The sequence below is a fragment of the Podarcis melisellensis genome (genome assembly GCF_964234715.1).
Source record: "Podarcis melisellensis genome assembly, chromosome: 2".
NCBI lineage: Eukaryota > Metazoa > Chordata > Lepidosauria > Squamata > Lacertidae > Podarcis > Podarcis melisellensis.
The window spans coordinates 15,822,536-15,844,562 of NC_138529.1; the positions used below are offsets into that span (position 1 = coordinate 15,822,536).

General features: G+C 46.1%; 2 protein-coding genes and 1 long non-coding RNA gene across 5 annotated transcripts; 1 reads left to right on the top strand and 2 right to left on the bottom strand.

The window, feature by feature from the left end:
- Nucleotides 1–539: 539 nt before the first annotated feature.
- Nucleotides 540–13,602, bottom strand: LOC309361544 (uncharacterized protein; the record flags this gene model as incomplete). The annotated part of the gene is made up of 5 exons (XM_081896661.1): nucleotides 12,980–13,602; nucleotides 9,942–10,177; nucleotides 9,653–9,717; nucleotides 1,821–2,341; nucleotides 540–776 (listed from the first exon to the last, which is right to left on the bottom strand). Exons 1-5 carry the CDS (start codon nucleotides 13,481–13,483, stop codon nucleotides 540–542), a joined length of 1,563 nt encoding a protein of 520 aa, XP_081752787.1. The 5' UTR covers nucleotides 13,484–13,602.
- Nucleotides 11,146–11,838, top strand: LOC309363035. Its single transcript, XR_014165179.1, has 2 exons — nucleotides 11,146–11,361; nucleotides 11,392–11,838. It is a non-coding gene; the product is annotated as an uncharacterized lncRNA (long non-coding RNA).
- Nucleotides 13,603–14,889: 1,287 nt separating the features above from the next.
- Nucleotides 14,890–22,027, bottom strand: LOC309362951 (thiol S-methyltransferase TMT1A-like). 3 transcript variants are annotated; one of them, XM_081898999.1, is made up of 4 exons: nucleotides 21,963–22,027; nucleotides 18,469–18,510; nucleotides 17,900–18,410; nucleotides 14,890–15,149 (listed from the first exon to the last, which is right to left on the bottom strand). In XM_081898999.1, the coding sequence occupies exons 3-4, from the start codon at nucleotides 18,401–18,403 to the stop codon at nucleotides 14,913–14,915; spliced, it is 741 nt and encodes a 246-aa protein (XP_081755125.1). In that variant the 5' UTR covers nucleotides 18,404–18,410; nucleotides 18,469–18,510; nucleotides 21,963–22,027; the 3' UTR covers nucleotides 14,890–14,912. The 3 variants fall into 3 exon arrangements, with proteins under 3 accessions (XP_081755125.1, XP_081755124.1, XP_081755123.1); XM_081898998.1 differs by lacking the exon at nucleotides 21,963–22,027 and adding an exon at nucleotides 20,633–20,699; XM_081898997.1 differs by lacking the exon at nucleotides 21,963–22,027 and having other exon boundaries at nucleotides 17,900–18,475.

Genomic DNA, 22,027 nt, shown 5'->3' on the forward strand with positions numbered 1-22,027 from the left:
ACAGTCTTGGAATTGTTTGAAGCAAGTGGTGAGAATTCCCCAATCTCTACACCCCACTCAGATAATATTTAGGTGCCTGTCAGTAAAAGCTTTACCAGCTGATTTCTGCAGATCAAATCAGCACAAGCTGGCCAGGCTGATTTCTTTTTCTGGCCAGTTAGCAATGCTATGTGTTTACACATATTTTTTAGGAGAAAAAAAGCATGCAGAGAACTTTAAAATGGTGTCTTAGTAGTGCTTTAATTTGCAGTTAATTGATTTAAACAAGCTGTTGTTGAATATATTCTAAGATTTTCCCAGCCTGCTCTGCACTTTAGAAAGTAGAACTGAATTCAAAGGAAACTTCCTTTGAAATGTGTATATAAAAGGAGAATCCTTAGCATGTTTACTCAGAAATAAAAATTCCCTGAGTTCAGTGGAGCTTTCTCCCAAGTAACTGAGCATACTACTGTATTGCAGTCTGACACAGGAGCTGAACTCAGTGGAACATATTTTTCAGTAAACATTCATCTGATTGGATTGCACTGGTGAATTGAGAATTATTTTACAGCATAACCAATGATATGTGGCTGAATCGGTGTCCAGTGTAAGGGGACGTATATATGTTGCAGCTTTACGTCTGAGAAATTTGCTTTGTCAAGATCACTCCAGATCTCTCTTGTTAAGCAGCATCCGTCAAAGAGAAGTTTCCATGTTGGGAAGAGAACTTGCTGCCAAAAGTAGCACCAGCTTGAATGGTCTGCAGCCACGTGTTCCAAGAAATAAAATGCTCCACCCTAAAGGAAAGGAGGAGACCATTTGAACAACAAGTATTTCAGGGAAACCAAGTGTGTAAGATGTTTTGTGCATGATATAAGACCACTTTCAGTGCCTTAAAATCAATTTCACCAGGTATTTATTTTCCCCAAAATCTGACCGACCTACTTGTGCTTTGCTTCTTCCTTGCATAAATACCTGCGAAAATGTCAATATTCCAGTAGTTCGAAGGTCTAAGAGCTCCTACATATGTATGTTATTACAATCTGTTGCAAGCTGCATTGAGGATCATTCAGTCAAAAGGCAAAATATACATCTTCTGAATGAATATTAGACTTGGGGCATTCGCAAACATGTAAGCCCAAGGGCTGATTACCTGCCACTAGCAATCTCCCTTCTGTCTGACAGGGAAATTTAGTACAAGGTTGGGGTCCGTAGTCAGGGGTCCCAAAAGGAATGCCAAATAGACACAGGCTTCAGTGAAGCTTTAGGCCTTTGTCAAAAGGAACATACTCAAAGTCAGTCTGGTAAGACAAATGTATTCTAAAGGTTGTATAGTTACTTATTTCCTTGGCTCAGGGATCGCATAAATCCATACCCGCCGTCATTTATCCAATGAAAATAGGGACCTCCTAAGGAAACGTGGGACATTCCGGGATCGAATCAGAAACTGGGACGGCTTCTGTAACTCTGGGACTGTCCCTGGAAAATAGGGACACTTGGAAGGTCTGCAATCCTAGGCATGTTTATTCAGAAGCAAAGTCCCATTTAGTTCAATGGAGCTTACCTCCTGATAAGCATGCTTACAATTGCACTGTAAAACATAGCTACCTACCAGGCCTGTTCAGAGCTTGTCTGAGGTCTGGGGTGGGAGTCTTGTTATTGGCATGACAGCGTAAGTTTGGGAGACCCTGGTGAGGGCCCCCATGCCATCTTTGAGGTCTGGGGCAAGTGAGCCCTGCTGCTCCCTTCCTTTGCATCGGCCTGCTGCCTACTACACTCCTCTAAAATTGCATCTCTACCCCACCATGTCTTTTGCTGCCCTCTCCCCCTCAAATACTCACCGGCTTGAGGACCCTGCAGACTTCGCTCAGAACACTTTGCATGTCCCGCACGGAGCAGAGGACCAAAGTGGAAACGACAACATCGACGGAAGAATCGGCCACCTCCTGCAGATTCTCCGCCGGGGTCACCAAGAAGCTGTCAAACTGAAGGTGCTGGTTCTGGGCCATGCTTTTGGCTAGACTCCGTTGAAAGTGGGGGTTGGGGTCTGTACAGGTGACCCTGCAGTTGGCCGGGAAGAACTGGAAGTTGGAGCCCGTGCCGGTTCCTATCTCCAGCAGCCGCAGCTGCCCCGAGGGGCCTGCAAACTCCAACAAGTTGCGGAACAGCTCTTGTTTCTGCCTTGACATCTTCTTGTTGTAACTGGGTGCAAACTTCTCCATGAAGGCCGGGAAGATCTTCTTGCAGTAGGGCTGCCATACGCCCAAGTACGACAGCACATATATGGGAAGGGCTAGCAGCTGGAGACAGAGACGGAGGCAGAAGACCAGGGCTGTTGCCATTTCAGCTCCTCTAGCCCAGTCTCAGATCTTTCGCCCTCTTTTTCCCTCGGAAGTCCAGAAGCAGGGGAAATAGCTTTGAATTCTGTGCAAACGTCGATATAGCCTGTCTTGGGAAAGTTAGGACGCGGATGGCTCTCTTTCCTCTATCATCGCTTAGTTCCAGTGCAGATCTCAAAGCAGGGTTGTGGACGAGGAGAGAGGAAGCTGCAAACTTCTTGCTAGGTTCAGGAACTTCCTAAGGATCACGTTACCCACTGACTTCCTCATTCAGCCTGAGCCTTTTGTTTTGACTGCCAAAAGCAGTCTTTGGCAATCTGCCAGAAGGGAAGGGAAGGAGGGTGACTGTGTAACTCTTTCTCCTCTGGCGTTCTGAAGCGCAAAAGCAGTTTATTTGTTTTTTTGCTTAACCCACAGCTTACTCAGATTTCTCTTACCCGTCACACATGTACACATGAGTGTGTACATATTTGTGTGAGGGGGAATAACTTGGGAAGGGCCTGGAGCTGGGGGCAGAGAGATATGAAGGCACACCTGTTTAGGGAAGTTTTTAATGTTTGATGTTTTATCATGTTTTAAATATTCTTTTGGTAGCCTCCCAGAGTGGCTGGGGAAACCCAGCTAGATGGGCAGGGTAATAATAATAATAATAATAATAATAATAATAATAATAATAATAATAAATTTTATTTATATCCTGCCCTCCCCAGCCGAAGCCGGGCTCAGGGCGGCTAACAACAATAAAATAGTACAAAAGTACAAAAGTACAGCACAAACAACACTCTAAAATCATTCATTATAAAATTGATTCAAATCAAGCCACTGGCAACCATTGTGCCAGAGCTCCACGAAGATTGCCGAGGGAGGGAGTCAGGCTGTGCCCTGGCCAAAGGCCTGGTGGAACAGCTCTGTCTTGCAAGCCCTGCGGAAAGATGTCAAGTCCCGCAGGGCCCTAGTCTCTAGTGACAGAGCGTTCCACCAGATCGGAGCCACAGCCGAAAAAGCCCTGGCTCTAGTTGAGGCCAGCCTAACTTCTCTGTGGCCTGGGACCTTCAAGATGTTTTTATTTGAAGACCGTAAGTTTCTCTGTGGGGCATACCAGGAGAGGCGGTCCCGTAGGTACGAGGGTCCTAGGCCGTATAGGGCTTTAAAGGTTAAAACCAGCACCTTAAACCTGATCCTGTACTCCACCGGGAGCCAGTGCAGCTGGTATAGCACCGGGTGAATGTGGTCTCGCAGTGAAGACCCCGTAAGGAGTCTCGCTGCAGCATTCTGCACCCGCTGGAGTTTCTGGGTCAGTCTCAAGGGCAGCCCCACGTAGAGCGAGTTACAATAATCCAGTCTGGAGGTGACCGTCGCATGGATCACTGTGGCTAGGTCAGGGCGAGAGAGATAAGGAGCCAACTGCTTAGCTTGGCGGAGATGAAAAAATGCTGCCTTTGTTATAGCTGCAATCTGCGCCTCCATGGAAAGGGAGGTGTCGAAGATTACACCCAAACTCTTAACGGACGGTGCTGGCACTAACTGCACCCCCGCAAGAGATGGGAGTTTCCCCCCCAATCCCATATCATCCCGTCCCAGCCACAAGACCTCTGTCTTCGAAGGATTTAGCTTCAACCGGCTCCCACGTAACCATCCAGCCACAGCTTCCAAACATCTGGTCAGTGTGTCTGGGGCCGAGTCAGGATGGCCATCCATCAACAGATAGAGTTGGGTGTCATCAGCATACTGATGGCAACCCAGCCCAAAACTCCGGACAAGCTGGGCGAGGGGGCGCATAAAGATGTTGAAAAGCATCGGGGAGAGTATCGCACCCTGAGTGGCGCGATGACAATTCCCCCCCAAGTGCCACCCTCTGTCCCCGACCAGAGGGAAACGAGCGCAGCCATTGAAGGACTGTGCCCTGGATCCCCACGTCGGCAAGGCGGTGGTCCAGGAGTTCGTGATCGACCATGTCGAAAGCTGCTGACAGATCTAGAAGAATCAGCAGCCCCGACCTGCCTCGATCCAGCTGTCTACGAAGATCATCTGTTAGGGCAACCAGAGCCGTCTCGGTCCCATGACCCGCGCGGAAGCCGGACTGGAATGGATCCAGAGCCGATGTTTCATCCAGAAACCTACCAAGCTGTTCGGCAACCGCTCTCTCAATCACCTTACCCAGGAACGGAAGATTCGAAACCGGGCGGTAATTGGATAGATCTAAAGGATCTAATGATGTTTTCTTTAAGAGCGGGCGCACCACTGCCTCTTTCAGTTCCGCAGGGAATGTCCCCGTGCCAAGGGACAAATTGATGATATCCCCCAGGAGGGCCCGCACCTCGTCTGGACACGCTCTAATCAGCCAAGACGGGCACGGGTCGAGAGGACAGGTGGTGGGCTTTCCAGCTCGGAGGAGTCTGTCCACATCGGCTGGGGATATCCGGTCGAAGTGGTCCAATACTGGACCTGAGGACAGTCGAGAGGCCTCCAGTTCCTTTATTGTATCCAAATTGGCAGGGAGGTCATGGCGGAGCAACAAGACCTTCTCCGCAAAAAAGCTCGCAAATGCCTCACAGCTATGTGCCAAATTGTTATTTAAATTTGGCTGTCCCTCAAGGGACATTAAAGACCTGATTATACTAAATAATTGTGCCGGGCGAGAGCTAGCGGATGCAATGGAGGCCGAGAAGTAAGACTTCTTAGCAGCCTTCACCGCCATCTCATAGGTTTTCATAAAAGCCCTATAAGATGTTCTTGAGGCTCCATCACGGGCACCCCGCCATACTCGCTCTAGCTGTCTGAGGTCCCGCTTCATTTTCCGGAGCTCTTCGGTAAACCAGGGAGCCCGGTTTCTGCGGGGTCGCAGAGGGCGCTTAGGTGCGATCTCATTGATGGCTGCCAGGAGCTGAATATTCCAGCCCTCAACAAGCTCAGTCAATGAGTCGCCAGGGGGAGCAAGGTCCCACAAGGCTTGACGGAATCTATCAGGGTCCATCAGCCTCTGCGGGCGAGCCCAAATTGGCTCGCCACCTAAGCAGGGTGGGGGTGGAAAGTCAATCCTGGCTTTCAGAGCATAGTGATCAGACCATGGCACTTTCATCGAAGGAGACATGATCACATCTATACCTACGCCAAAGATAAAATCCAGCGTGTGGCCTGCTTGATGTGTGGGGCCCGAAACAAACTGGGAGAACCCTAGTGTCGCCATGGAAGACACCAGGTCCAGAGCCTGTGAGGAGGGAGTGGCATCAGCATGGATGTTGAAGTCCCCCAATACCAATAGGTTAGGGAACTCCAAGGCCCAGCCAGCCACCGCCTCCAATAGGCCTGACAGGGTGGCTGCTGGTGCACTAGGTGGCCGGTACACCAGCCAGACAGCCAAGCTCTCCTAGGAGCCCCACACTAGGCCAACACATTCAATGCCGGGGATCGATGGCAATGGTAGAGCCCTGAAAGGACAATCTTCCCGGATTAATAATGCCACCCCTCCCCCCCGGCCCACAGTCCGCAACTGGTAGAGGACGGAGAAACCCGAGGGCGCCATCTCTCGTAAGGTAACTGTCGCCCCTTCACGCACCCAGGTCTCCGTCACGCAAGCCAGGTCGACCCCCTGCGAGGTAAAGAAATCTCGCAGGGTGGCGGTTTTGTTGCCTATAGACCTGGCATTGCACAGCACCAGTGACGGAGGTGAGTAATCCTTGCTCACCCTACCCTCGTCTCTCGGGATGGGGCGCAGATTGGAAGGGGTACGAGCATATCCATATCTCGATCTCCTTCGCCTATTACATCTGCCCCCACCGCCATACCTCCCTCGCCCCTCCACGGTAGCAATCCCAAGCCTCATAGTAGCCTCCATTGATGGCAATTAATGTTATTCTTTCGCAGCCTAAAACAATAAAAACAAAAACAACCCAGAAAAACAATAAAACAATACAAATAAAAACTACAAAAATTACAAATTCATCAAAATCTAACAAATTCCCTAGCCCACCCACACATCCATCCCACCCCATATATAAAAAATCTAAAGGGAAAGGGAAATTTTAAAACATATTAAAACATGTTAAAAAGAACTCTGCACCCCTTCGGGTCCTCCTGGGCAGTAGCAGCATCAGTGGCATCAACCGTCCTTGTGAGGCTCCGCCCTGGGCCAGATGGTGAGTGGCAGGAAGGAGCAGGGCCCTCAGACACTCACTCAGGAGAGTCCTCCTGGGCAGCAGAGCGTAGCAGTCCCTGTGAGGCTTCAGGCCCCGCCCCAGGCCAGATGGTGAGTGGCAGGAAGGGGCAGGGCCCTCAGACACTCACTCAGGAAAGTCCTCCTGGGCAGCAGTATAAATAATAATAATAAAATCATTATTACCTGCATTTTCCATTCAGAGGCAGCTTAACCCAAGGGTTTATTTTTTGGGGGGGGAGGGGTTAAGAAAAATCTTAAGTGTTTAGAACAACATACCCTCAAACATTTATCTGATGAAAATACAGACATCCTAAATAATAATAATAATAATAATAATAATAATAATAATAATAATAATAATAATTTTTCTCATTTATACCCTGCTCATCTGGCTGGGTTGTCCCAGCCACTCTGGGCCACTTCCAACATATATAAAAACCTAATTAAACATTTAAAAAACTTCCCTTATCAGGGCTGCCTTCAGATGCCTTCTAAAGGTTGTATATTTACTTATCTCTTTGGCTCGAGGGTCCCGTAACTCCATACCTTGCAATATTTCTCCGATGGAAATAGGGACGTGCTAAGGAAAAGCGGAATCATATCAGAAACCGGGACGGCTTCTGTAAATCTGGGAATGTCCCTGGAAAATAGGGACACTTGGAAGGGTCTGGAACAATTTGTTCCTGCTCTAACTCATCCAAGTTGTTCAGCTCAAGTATGTACAGTTCTCTCTCTCAAAGCAGCCTTGCAATCTCTCCCCATAGCTTTCCCTTGATGTCACTGCAATCTTTTGCGCCTCAGGCAGGGATCTGAAGACCTACCTTCTCTGCTCATGTTTTACGGAGAGTGCTTTTGTGCAAAGGACAGCAGTTACAACGGCGGGTCATTTGGGGTTAAGGGTTGCCATGAGCCAGCTAGTTTGGCAAATGTAGCATCAGGATGAAAGGACCTTTCAAGGAAAGTTCAGTTTAACCCCACTGTTCGCCAACTCAATGCCCAACACCCCCCAAAAAAGGCACTTAAATTACTGGATTGTCTGTTCTGTCGAGACATAATCCCTCCTGTTCTGCAGCCCCATTTTGCACCTGTTTTCATCTTCACCCTCCTGTCCATAGCTTCTTTTCTGCCTCCTTTTCTGCAGCCCCACTTATGCTCAGACCACACTCATAGTAACTGCCTGAACCTTCACCCCCAGTCCCATGCCTCCTGTTCCCTCCTTTTCACTTTCACCCCTCTTCCTCCTGTATTTTTTCAAACTCCCCTTGCACCATCCTCATTCCCATGGCTCCTCAACCCCCCTGTTCTGCAGATATGTTACTGTACTCTTAAGAGGAATGGAACCTTAACGGCAAATCTGCCAGTTTGTTCAGTTAGAGAAGGCTGTGTGGAGAAGGGAGAGCCTCTCATGCCCCCTTCCTTTCCCGGCTGCTGCACAACAGCCCTGCAGTGCTGCCAGTTGAGTCTTAAGTCTCCACCAGTTGCTGCCACCGCCACCCAATAAGGGGAGCAGGTGGCGCTGTCTAAACCACCGAGCCTCTTGGGCTTGCCGATCGGAAGGTCGGCAGTTCCAATCCGCTCAATGGTGGTGAGCTCCCATTGGCGTGTCCCAGCTCCTGCCAACTTAGCAGTTCGAAAGCACACCAACACAAGTAGATAAATAGGTACTGCTGCGGCGGGAAGGTAAATGGCGTTTCCGTGCGCTCTGGTTTCCGTCAAGGTGTCCGTTGCACCAGAAGCAGTTTAGCCATGCTGGCCACATGACCTGGAAAGCTGTCTGTGGACAAACGCCAGCATCTTAACCGTCTGGGGGTCCTTTACCTTTCTACCTTTTACCACCAGCCTCATTTTTAGGCATCACCCACAGTCCCAGAATCCAAGAGGTGGAGGGGGGGGGACTGGGGCTGCACCAAAGCAATTGCTTTTTTTTTGGGGAAAAAAAAGACTCCTAGCAACTGCACCGTGCACGCCTCACCTGCACACAATGTAATGGGGAAAGGCGGGCTAACTTCCAGCTGCCTTATCCCACTCCAAGATCAAAGCAGCTCCACCCACCCACCCACATCTTAAAGCCCTGGAACATTGGGACCAATACATCCCCCATTTCCCAGACTGTTCGCTTACATGTTGCTCACAGTGTAAAAGCAGCCCACGCTCCCCAAGTCTTTCCAAGATCAAAGAAGAATGTGCTGGTTTCTTACGACACTGATCCTCAACATTCAAATTAGCATGAATTCCATGCACATGGGGATTCCAGAATCCTGAGGTTGGTTACTGCACACACTTAAGCGGTCAAACTGTGAAGCTTTATTAGAAATAAAAGGCAAGGGGAAGCAGGTAGAGGAAGCAGAATACAAAAATAAACCAAAGCGCTGCAGGACAGGGGTCACCAAACTTTCTGAGGCTGAGCTGTGGCGTGGCGTGGATCGGGGTGGTTTCCCTGGGTGCAAAATTTTAACACCCAGTGCTGCTTCAATACAGCTGTGTGTTTTCATCAGTGGACTCTGTTGAAGACGACTTCTCCATGTGAACCAGGAAGTGACCTCTTCAGACAACGGAACGACTCTTCTTATCTCTGCAGCTGCGATCTCCTGGGTGACACAGATGCCATGAGGCATATATACCTCACCTGTTTCCCTCCATCCCACCCACCCACCCACCCCCTCCACGCAGCCACAGGCGCTGGCACGCCACGCTCTGCCACTGAGCCTGAGGGCACATTAGCAGACCTGATAAGCTGTTGTGGGCACACTACACAACCTGTTATACCAGTTGCAGTAAAATGTTGCTCTTTTTTAAAAAATAATTTTTTATTTAATTTTCCATTTTAACAATCCAATCAAATCACATTAACTATTCCAAATTATACAATTAAATATCATATAGTCCAAATATTCTGCCAAATTTTAAATTTTTATTGGGACTTCCCATGCTTCAAGTTCGGGGGGGGGGCTATGATCATCTCATATCTCTGCTGCCTTGAGTTTCTAATAGTTCCTTTAAATCTTCCTGTTGTTAACCTTCAGTAAAATGTTGCAGCACCCGCAATAGAAACCTCTCAATCATCTTCCAAATTAAAAAGAAATTCTGATTAAGGTAATCAACAGTGGCTGATATCCCAACCTCCATGGGGACCAGATGCTTCCAGGGAGAATAGTAATGGTAGTTCATGCATGCTCACGTATAAGTGAATGAGGCAAGCCCAAGTTATGTGTTATCGCAATGTTCACATCTGCATGGGAGCAGCTGGATTGTGAAAAGTGAAGGTAGCTGGACAGCCTGTCAAATGGAAATAAAAAATGGATTGGCAATAACATACATGTGTGTGCATCCAATTACAGATTGCACAAGAGGTTCACAGGCCATAGGTGACATAGTGATGGGCTGTGCTATAATTCTTATGATTAGGTTCTACACCCCAACCCAGAGACACCTGCATGGAGATCTTGTTCAGTAATTTATTTCCAAGCTACTTTACAGCATAACCTATGATATGCGACCTAATAGGGGGCCATTTTAAAGGGGCATCTATGTGCCGTAGCTTCAGCTCTGAGAAGCTAGCTTTTTCCAGGTTGTTCCAGGTTTCTCTGGTCAAGTGGCACCCGTCAAACAGACATGTCCAAGTTGGATCAGAGATCTGCTGCCAGAAGAGAGTCCAACTGGAAGGAGCACCTGCAACGTGTTCTAGGAAGTAGTAAGCGCCACCCTGGAGAAAAAGAAATGGATGCATATAAGTTACTTTCTTTTCTCCTTTGGATTTCCTCAGATATTCCTTTGCATAATCAGCGCTAATGGTATCAGAGTGCTGTTAACTTTTCATGGTAACAGCCACTGTTCCCCTGAATTCTGTCCTGAATCTTCCAACATTCAGTTGCATTGGATGGCTTTGGGGTTCTAGTCTTATGAGAGGAACACGGAAAGCTCAGTGGGTTAGAGCATGGTGCTGAGAACGCCAAGGGTGCAGGTTCGATCCCTGTATGGGACATTTGCATATTCCTGCCCCGTAGGGGGTTGGACTAGATGATCCTCAGGCTCCCTTCTAATTCTACAATTCTACGATTTCTCTGTCCGCTTTCTCCATTCCGAGCATAATATTACACATCTCCATCATTTGCCTTTTCTCACAGCTGCTACAAGCTGGCTCAACTTCTTCACCAAGCTATCTGCTATGGCTGCAAAGTCTCATCCATGGTCACTTACCACCAATTCAAATTCCTGAAGTTATACGTGATTTTATTTTTATTTATCACCCCCAAATCACTTTACACTTGATTACTTTGAACTTCATTGGCCATTTTAATGCCCATTTGCTCAGTCTGGAGCAGGAGTGCCAACTTGAATAAAAGATTGGGGAAGGCCAGGTATGCCCCTCCCCATATAATCAACCACAAGTAGTAGTACACACACTCCATTTTAATTGCAATGCCCATCACCTTTGGGGGTTCCTGGCCCCCTCAAATATTTTATTCGTGGGGTCAATGGGACCTTGGCCCCTAGCAGCTGGTTCTATGGTTTGGATAAATCCTTTTGGAGCTTTTCACAACCACTTTTTCCCAACGTGAAAAATTGGGTATCATTGTCAAACTTGACCCCACTTCAGTCCTTGGACATGTTAATGATTAACAGGGCTCGTTTCTCAAATAATTGATTGTGCAAACTGCTAATTCAAGTATACTGTGAACTGGTATGTAAACTGTTCAAAATTCCAAAGTTTATTTATGTTGGGTGCTTTTAGGATTATGAGCCGGGGTAACTAACCTTTTTGGCCACAGGTTGCAGTCATGCTTAGCAAACCCTTTGAGAGCTGCATGCCAATGCTGAGAAGGTCCAAAACTCAGTATGGATCCATACAGATGTAAGAGTTGAAAAGGGGAGCTATCCCTTTTCCTGGTTCATCAAATAAATTAACTGATGACCGAGGAGAGGGCAATTTACATCCCCATCAGGCCACTGGGCTTGAAGAAGAGGTTTAAATAACTTCATCCACCCTAGTACCCTGGCAGGTATTTAACTAAGTAGACCTATTGAAATTACAGTAATCACGGTGACTAAGAGAGGTTCATTCATTTTAATAGGTCTAGTCTGCACTGAATGCTACCTTATTTTATTTTTTGTGGCAGCTGTCCAAATTGGTGGTGTTGCAAGGAGAAAGATAATAACTGTTTGGGCTGGATCATGTTCCTATGCTAAGAGTACTAGATTTACGTCCCGGTTTCTGATTTGATCCTGGAATATCCTACTTTTCCTCAGTCCCTATTTTCATCAGAGAAATGTTGGAGGATATGGAGTTATGTGACTCCCAAACCAAGGAGATAAGTAACTATACAACCTTTAGAAGACAACTGAAGGCAGCCCTGTATAGGGATTTTTTAAAAAAATGTTTTATGTTTTATTATGTTTTTATGTATGTTGAAAGAAGCCCAGAGTGGTTGGGGCAACCAATAATACAATTGCTGCTGCTGCTGTTTAATAGGATGTCCCTATTTTCATCAAATAAATGTTGGAGGGTATGGAATCTGTCACTAGAGTCAGTTAACAGCTCAGCCAAGGGTGATTTTAAATTTGCCCCCGACTTTGCCAGTTTCATTGGTAAGCAGAGATGGAAGATGTCAAAGAAATCTCAGTGGGTGAAACAGATACATTTTACTCACTATACTTCAAAAGGAAAGAGAGGCTATAATGTGTTTAAAAAGCCATTCCCAAATGCGAATCATTCTATTTTTAATTTTTTTTAAAAGGCAGGTGGGGATAGGCACAAAACAAATGCAGAGAGGCTGAAATGTGAGGAGGAGGAATAATAATAATTTATTTATTCATACATACATACAGGTTTCCCCAGCCACGCTGGATGGCTCCCTACAGAATATTAAAAACACGATAAAAGATCAAACATTAAAAACGTCCCTAAACAGGGCTGTCTTCAGATGTCTTCTAAAAGTTTATTTCCTTGACATCTGATGGCAGGGCATTCCACAGGGTGGGTGCCACTACCGAGAAGGCCCTCTGTCTGGTTCCCTTCACTACTCACAGTGAGGGAACTGCCAGAAGGCCCTCGGAGCTGGATCTCAGTGTCCGGGCTGAACAACGGGAGTGGAGAGGCTGCTTCAGGTATACTGGGTGTTCCTGCTCAACCTACCAGTTTCAACATCAGAGACAAGCATGTTTAAAAATTTGCTTTGATCTTTCACAAGTGCACAACAACGGACAAAATAATAAGAGGCATGTCTAGATCTGTCTAAGGTGCTCTCAATAACACAGAGTGTAGGATTGTTTCTTCCTAACTGTAGTTAAGAGAGAAAAGCAAGCGAGTGATTCCAACGTTTGCAACTTATGAGAATGTAAATAGCTCAGAAGCAAATTGGTTTACGCAGAAACAATAAGGGATCCGAATCCATCTACCTGCATTTGTGATTCCCCAACGGATATAGAATTGACTAACACCCGAGAATACACATGCCCCTGCAGTTACTGAATTGTCCTTGTTCTTCCCACGGCGTGAGCTACTTACCGGTCTCAGCACCTGCAGGACTTCTTTCATAACTTGCTTGGGGCTCTTCACAGAGCATAGCACCAGTGTTGAAACCACCACATCCACCGATGCAGCTGGTACCTGGTGCAGGTCCTCAGCCGGAGCCACCAAACAGCGTTCCACCTGCATGTGTGAATTTTCAGCCAGGCTCTTGTTGAGAAACTTCTGGAAGTTGGGGTTTGGATCAGTGCATATGATTTTGCATCCCACGGGGTAGAACTGAAAGTTGGTGCCAGTTCCTGTGCCAATCTCCAGCAGTGTGAGGGCCCCTGTAGGACTGGCAAAGTCCTTCAGGTTGCTGAACATTTCCCTTTTCTTGTTGGACATCTGCTTATTATAATAGATGGTCATCACAGACATGAAGTAGGGGAATAACCTCTTGCAAAGGGGTTCCCAGATACCCAGATACCATAGCAAGTAAGCAGGGAAGGCTAATATCTGGACGCATAACCTGAGCAGGACAACTAGGCATGTTGCTTCCATGTTAGCAGGAGGGCAGAAAACAGCAAAGTCAGAGGAGAAGAGAAAGTCAGTCGCAGAGTCTCGAGGTTGAGCCAAGAGGACGCCCAGCGTTGGGCGTCCTGTATTTAAAGACTCTGACCCCTCCTCTGAATTGGCAACAATCAAATCTCCCCAGCAACCCAATTTAACCAGTTATCGCTTGGGTTATCCAAATCTGCCCAGCAACAACAGGGTGGCTTGTATTCCCCAACCGCAACACGTGCTCTCTGTTAGGGAGAACACGCTATGCCAGAGCCCTTGGCAGTGACCACACTGGCTGTGAGATCTCAAAGGGTGGAGAGGAATATTGTTCATAAACTAAACACACTCTCTCTCTCACACACACTCACCAATAACCTTGTGTGTGCACGCACTCGTAATCTTGCCCGTCAGAGGGAATTTAAAAACTGTATTTGCTGTTTCTAAGAGGGAAATAATCTCATTTAGGGGGTATTCTAATACTTTATTGCAGAAGTACTCCGCGGTCCTAAATGCCGGATTTACGTATAAGCTAAACAAGTTATAGCTTAGGGCCCTACTGTCTTGGAGGGCCCCCCTCCCAATTTGAAGGAAACAAAACTTGTACATTTCCAAAATATAAGATAAAAAACAAAGAAAACAAAACATACATACACCAACACTGTTTTGTGATGTGTAGACTTTAAGTGCAGGAAAGGGACTCTGTGGGTTTCAGGAAAGGCCTCTGTTAGCACGCGTGTGCCTGCAAGCACCACACTGGCAGCACCTGCGATAGGAACCTCTCAATCATCTTCCAAATTAAAAGGAAATTCTGTTTAAGGTAATCGACAATGGTGTGGTATAGTGGTTAAGAGCGGTGGACTCGTAATCTGGGGAACCGGGTTCGCGTCTCCGCTCCTCCACATGCAGCTGCTGGGTGACCTTGGGCTTGTCATACTTCTCTGAAGTCTCTCAGCCTCACTCACCTTACAGAGTGTTTGTTGTGGGGGAGGAAGGGAAAGGAGATTGTTAGCCACTTGGAGACTCCTTAAGGGGAGTGAAAGGTGGGATATCAAGTCCAAACTCTTCTTCTTCTGATATCCCAACCTCCATGGGAATCAGATGCTTCCAGGGAGAATAGTAATGGTAGTTCATGCATGCTCACGTGGAAGTGAATGAGGCAAGCCCAAGCTATGTGTTATGGCAATATTCACATCTGCATGGGAGCAGCTGGATTGTGGAAAGTGAAGGTAGCTGGACGGTCTGTCAAGTGGAAATGAAAAATGGATTGGCGATAACATACATGTGTGTGCATCCAATTACAGATTGCACAAGAAGTTCACAGGCCATAGGTGACATAGTGATGGGTTGTCCTATAATTCTTACGGTTAGGTTCTACACCCCAACCCAGAGACACCTGCATGGAGATCTTGTTCAGTAATTTATTTCCAAGCTACTTTACAGCATAACCTATGATATGCGGCTTATTAGGTTGCCATTTTAAAGGGACATGTATGTGTTGCAGCTTCAGCTCTGAGAAGCCAGCTTTTTCCAGGTCGTTCCAGGTTTCTCTGGCCAAGTGGCACCCGTCAAACAGACATATCCAAATTGGATCATAGATCTGCTGCCAGAAGAGAGTCCAACTGGAAGGAGCACCTGCAACGTGTTCTAGGAAGTAGAAAGCGCCACCCTGGAGAAACAGAAATGGATGCATATAAGTTACTTTCTATTCTCCTTTGGAGTTCCTCAGATATTTCTTTACACAATCAGCACTAATGGTATCAGAGTGCTGTTAATTTTTCATGGCAACAGCCACTGTTCCCCTGAATTCTGTCCTGAACCTTCCCACATTCAGCTGCATTGGATGGCTTTGGGGTTCTAGTCTTATGAGAGGAACACAGACTCCTCAGTGGGTTAGAGCATGGTGCTGAGAACGCCAAGGTTGCAGGTTTGATCCCTGTACAGGACAGCTGCATATTCCTTCCTTGTAGGGGGTTGGACCAGATGATCTCCAGGCTCCCTTCTAATTCTACAATTCTATGATTTCTCTGTCCGCTTTCTCCATTCCAAGCATAATATTACACATCTCCATCATTTGCCTTTTCTCACAGCTTCTACAAGCTGGGTCAACATCTTCACCAACATCTTCATAGGCCATTTTAATGCCCATTCGCTCAGTTTGGAGCAGGAATGGCAACTTGAATAAAATATTGGGGAAGGCTAGGTATGCCCCTCCCCATATAATCGACCACAAGAAGTAGTACACAGACACACTCCATTTTAATCGTATTGCCCATCACCTTTGGGGGTTCCCGACCCACTCAAATATTTTGCGTGGACAGGCGGAGTCCCCAGATCCTGCGCGGTCCCCCCGTCATGTGGAATAACGACTCAAGACAACGTGCTATGGGATTAAATTGGCCACAATTTTATTAAATTTCAAATGTGGGTAGACCTTGGCTCAGGCATTGGGCGTTCTCCCTCCCCAGTCCCCAGCCGGGGACCTAGGGAGCATCAGGGTTATCCAGTGTGTGTGGGGGGGATGGGCCGGCTCTGGAGAACATATGTTCAAGCAGAGATAGCCGCCCCCGTAACACCGCCGCCGCAGGGGAGAGCAATGACGACCTTCCGGCGTACGGTCAAAGCCTCCCTTCAGAAACCCCTTTAACGGGGAACCCTGGTATCGCCGCCGCAAAGAGGAAGATGGACAAAAGGATTCCGCCCAAGGCCTGATACTGCCAAAGTTGTGACGTTTTGCTACGGGAAAGGCGAAACCTGCCAATGCAGGGGAATTCCTTTCCGGCCCTTTAACAGCGACCTTAACGTAGGAGCGCCCGCATACCTGTGAAGAAAAATTAACCTGCAAAACCTGTGAGGAAAATTAACCTGCAACATAAGACATTGACTGAGGGTGGGTAGGGTGGGAGAACCTCTGGAGCCAAGTGAGAATTCCCAGGTAAGATCCTCCCTCCTTTGTGTGGGCAGGTAATCCCTCCCCTACCTGGCCTGGTCTCCTTGGCAACTCTTCCCCCAGGTGGGATTGGACAACTGACTGAGGTAGGCGGAGACCTCCAGGTATCCCACCTGAGGGAAGGCAAAGCCTAGCCTATGCTGTTGGAGCTGCTCCAGGTCTAGGGCTGCACGCCCCCCCCCCCGTTTTAAGGGGGGTCTAGGGCGCCCCCCCATTTTAAGCGGGGAGCGGTCATTATTAGTGGGGTCAATGGGACCTCGGCCCCTAGGAGCTGGTTCTATGGTTTGGAGAAATCCATTTGGAGCTTTTCACAACCGCTTTTTGCCAACTTGAAATTTTTTTTTATGTATGTTGAAAGCAGCCCAGAGTGGTTGGGGCAACCAATAATACAATTGCTGCTGCTGCTGTTTAATAGGATGTCCCTATTTTAATCAAATAAATGTTGGAGGGTATGGGATCTGTCACTAGAGTCAGTTAACAGCTTAGCCAAGGGTGATTTTGAATTTGCCCCCGACTTTGCCAGTTTCATTGGTAAGCAGAGATGGAAGATGTCAAGGAAATCTCAGTGGGTGAAACAAATACATTTTACTCACTATACTGCAAAAGGAAGGAGAGGCTATAATGTGTTTAAAAAGCCATTCCAAAATGCGAATCATTCTATTTTTAGTTTTTTTAAAAAAAGGCAGGTGGGGTTAGATACAAAACAAATGCAGAGAGGCTGAAATGTGAGGAGGAGGAATAATAATAATTTATTTATTCATACATACATACATACATACATACATACAGGTTTCCCCATCCACGCTGGATGGCTCCCTACAGAATATTAAAAACACGATAAAAGATCAAACATTAAAAACGTCCCTAAACAGGGCTGCCTTCAGATGTCTTCTAAAAGTTTATTTCCTTGACGTCTGATAGCAGGGCATTCCACATGGTGGGCGCCACTACCGAGAAGGCCCTCTGTCTGGTTCCCTTCACTGCTCACAGTGAGGGAACCGCCAGAAGGCCCTCGGAGCTGGATCTCAGTGTCCGGGCTGAACGACGGGAGTGGAGAGGCTGCTTCAGGTATACTGGGCATTCCTGCCCAACCCTCTTATCAGTTTCAACATCAGAGACAAGCATGTGTAAAAATTTGCTTTGATCTTTCACAAGTGCACAACAACAGATAAAATAATAAGAGGCATGTCTAGATCTGTGTAAGGTGCTCTCAGTAACACAGAGTGTGGGGTTGTTTCTTCCTAACTGTAGTTAGGGAGAAAAGCAAGGAAGTGATCCTAATGTTTGCAACTTATGAGAATGTAAATAGCTCAGAAGCAAATTGGTTTATGCAGAAACAAGGGATCCGAATCCATCTACCTGCATTTGTGATTCCCCAATGGATATAGAATTTACTAACACCTGAGAATACAGCATGCCCCTGCAGTTACTGAATTGTGCTTTTTCTTCCCACGGCGTGAGCTACTTACCGGTCTCAGCACCCGCAGGACTTCTTTCATAACTTGCTTGGGGCTCTTCACAGAGCATAGCACCAGTGTTGAAACCACCACATCCACCGATGCAGCTGGTACCTGGTGCAGGTCCTCAGCCGGAGCCACCAAACAGCGTTCCACCTGCACGTGTGGATTTTCAGCCAGGCTCTTGTTGAGAAACTTCTGGAAGTTGGGGTTTGGATCAGTGCATATGATTTTGCATCCCACGGGGTAGAACTGAAAGTTGGAGCCAGTTCCTGTGCCAATCTCCAGCAGTGTGAGGGCCCCCGTAGAACTGGCAAAGTCCTTCAGGTTGCTGAACATTTCCCTTTTCTTGTTGGACATCTGCTTATTATAACTGATTGTCATCACAGACATGAAGTAGGGGAATAACCTCTTGCAAAGGGGTTCCCAGATACCCAGATACCATAGCAAGTAAGCAGGGAAGGCTAATATCTGGACGCATAACCTGAGCAGGGCAACGAGGCATGTTGCTTCCATGTTAGCAAGAGGGCAGAAAACAGCAAAGCCAGAGGAGAAGAGAAAGTCAGTCGCAGAGTCTCGATGGTGGGGCTTGTTATTATCTGTTGCTTCCAGTCCTCAAAGATCTCAAAGGGTGGAAAGAAATATTGTTAATAAACTCCACACACACACAAACTCACCAATAACATGGTTTGTGCATGCACTTGTAATCTTGCCCATCAGAGGAACTTAAAAACTGTATTTGCTGTCTTTAAGAGGGAAATAATCTCATTTAGGGGGTATTCTTACACTTTATTGCAGCAGTGTACTCCGTGGTCCTGTAGTAACCCAAAGTGAATGTTGGTTTAAATTTGTTACAAGCTTTTCCTAAATATAAGGGGAAACCTTTTTCCCATGGCAGAACTCTTTCACACCAAAACTGTGCTGAAAAATGTTGGGGTGGAAGGATTTGAAACTAGTCTTCAGTGGTATATTTGCTTCCATTGTGTGGTTTTTTTTGTCTCAAGCAGCTGCAGACTTGAGCAGCACAGTCCTGCCCTGCAAATGCTTTACTTTTATTCGCTCTAGCTGTTCTTTTGGTCTCTCTGTGGCAGGAGAGACATGGGCACCTGATGGTTTTTATTACCTAGTTTTGGTTAATTATACATCTCCCTAGCCAATGCAGAAGATGAGAATATAGGCATATGGCAATCTTTTCAGAACAACTGGGCCCTGTAGCAGGATCAGGGCTGGATTTAAGGTAAAGGGACCCCTGACCATTAGGTCCAGTCGTGACCGACTCTGGGGTTGCGGCGCTCATCTCGCTTTATTGGCCGAGGGAGCCAGCTTACAGCTTCCGGGTCATGTGGCCAGCATGACTAAGCCGCTTCTGGCAAACCAGAGCAGCGCACGGAAATGCTGTTCACCTTCCCACTGGAGTGGTACCTATTTATCTACTTGCACTTTGATGTGCTTTCGAACTGCTAGGTTGGCAGGAGCAGGGACCGAGCAACGGGAGCTCACCCCGTGGTGGGGATTCGAACCGCGACCTTCTGATCAGCAAGTCCTAGGCTCTGTGGTTTAACCCACAGCACCACCTGCGTCCCTGTGCTGGAATTATGTGTAAGCTAAACAAGCTATAGCTTAGGACCCTACTCTCTTGGGCCCCCCCAAAAAAATTGAAGGAAAAAAACCTGGATGCACATTTCCAAAACATAAGATAAAAAAATAAAAAATAAAACCTACATAAAGCAACAGTGTTTTGTGTTATGTAGGCACCTGTGATGAAAATAATGGGCCCCGCCTGTTACCTAAAATATCACTGGTTTGCTCCTTTCTATATATAGGGTGCCTACAATCTGCTATTTATAATTAGTACCGTAGTTTTCATCATATATTTACACCTATTATTATTTCTTGTTATAGCAAGTTTCTAGAGACTAGATTATGAGTCTTTGTAAATTGTGCTCCTAAAGGAACTTTTGTTATTGCCAAATGCCAATGTGTTTGCATTATTAAGTTTGTTATGAATAAAAAATAATTTAAAGTTAGAGGTTAATAATTATTTCACTATTAATGTACTTGTTAATTGCATTTCATTTCAACCATTACTTTGATAAAATACATATTTTGTTATGTGCAAATGCCTTTGGATACCTATTAGGTCTATAAATTACCATATAGCATATATTCAAAACACAAAAACAGTGACAATTTGTTGTTGACAAAGGACAGGTGTGGACATATAAAGGGCCCCATTACCTTTAATAGTTTAGGGCCTCTTCAAACCTAAATCCGGCCCTGAGCAGGATGTGTGGGGATTTTCTGTGTGAAGGGGCCATCAGTGCCAGAGCAGTTAGGTTTTTTGTGGGGGTCAATGTGGGGTGTATGGGGTTGCAGTGTGTGGCATGGCGCTTAGGGGCTTGCAGTGGAGGATACATGCATAGTTGCCCAAATCTGAACTTTTTAGTTTACTACTTTTTAGTTTACTACTACATCTGCGCAGTTGACATGACTCACCGAGGGGCATATTTTATATTAAAAGCAATCTCAAACAGCAGAGGAATATTTGAGGTCACTGGGAGAGTCAAAATGGCTTCAGGATTGCTCTCCTGTACTACTTCAGATACATGGTTTATATGTTTAGATATATGAGCATTTATGAATATTTATTCTGTATTTGAAACCTTAGAATTCTTATACAGTAACACTATCCCTGACTTTGTACTCTGCTTGCTTCTGGATCAGTTCTACCAACCACCACCTTACCTTTGGTACTGTAGCAAATTCTCACAGCTGCTTGCACATCTGTAATGTTGCTGCCTGAATCAGCCCCTTTATACTCTGCCTCTTTTATTTCATGGAATAAACCAATGGTTCTTTATTCATCCTAGTATGTTCATCTTGTGGCACAGGCATCTCGCAAGGATACATTATTTAGACTAGTGTCGGATAAAAAAAGATATTTGGTATTAAGTTCTGTAAGTCTCTTTATAAACGCTAATAAAATTTATTTTAAAAAATTTAAACTATGTGGAGAGTTTTGTTGTTGTATTTTTGTGTCTTTATATTGTAAACTGCCCTGTGATCCTTGGCATGAAAGGTGGTATAGAAATTATTTTTTAAAAATAAATAAAATAAGGAAGCCAGTGGAACCAATTCAAAATCCCTTTCAAAGCTGTTATTATTAAGTCTGTGAAACCCTCTACTGCCAACACAGCTGTTAAAAGCAAAGATCACCAGTGTTGAAACAATGATTTTTTAACATCAACTTTGTTGGACTAAGGCCATTTGCCTTAGGAGGAAACTGCCCACCAGCACCTATGTATCAGCTTCAAGTTTAAGCCTGGTCTGCGATTGCTATAGGTTTTGCAAAACAGGGAAGAGCACCAGTGACTGAGTTGTTAGGCATAAAATTTTACAGGAAAAGCACTAGGGTTATGCCTCTTCCCAAAGATTGGACCTCCCTTTTAGACTTAGCATCCTGTGTCTTGGGCAATTTCCAGATCACCAGGTCCTCCCTTCGCCCTCAAACATGCATCCCAGTTTGTTTGCAGGAGGAATATACTGTAAAATGTTGCGTCATTCCACACTTCCCAGTGCATGATAGTGCAAAAGTCTCACCTTTGTTGTGTAGGGGCTGTGCAAACAGCTGCTGTTGCACAACCTGAATTGGCCAAAGTGCAATTATTATTATTATTTGTTGAATTACTGCCAGGTATATTGCAATATAGATATATTATTACAGATATATTATTACATACTGTGTATCTATATCTATCTATCTATATGAGAAAACATCCAGACATCCCTCTGTGGCTACTTTATGAAGAAGGAGGGGAGATCCGATCACAATTCCTTGCATGGCATTTGCACTGGCTCTGCTATTAGGAGCTTTTTCTATGGAAGGAGTGGACCTGTTTGTTTAGGTTTACATCCCCGTTTCTTGGGGCAGTTTTATAATCTGCGCGAACATACATTGACCCTTATTTATTATTATTTTTTTAAAAGGTAAACAGAACGCAACGTGTTAACGCGTCGGTAAACTTGATGCGCATATCCGGATGATGCATTCGTACATTTGACGCCCGAACCTCACCGTTTCCAGGAGGCGTTGGAAACGGCCAACCTTCCCCTTGCCCAGCGGCGAAGGAAACGAGGGGA

What these genes read in the sequence shown, in the direction of transcription:
- LOC309362951 (XM_081898999.1), bottom strand. Translation starts at nt 18,403, where the DNA reads ATGGAAGCAACATGCCTCGTTGCCCTGCTCAGGTTATGCGTCCAGATA. An exon ending in TCCTGCGGGTGCTGAGACCG is followed by an intron (nt 15,150 to 17,899) that starts GTAAGTAGCTCA and finishes CTGTTTCTCCAG; the next exon opens with GGTGGCGCTTTCTACTTCCT.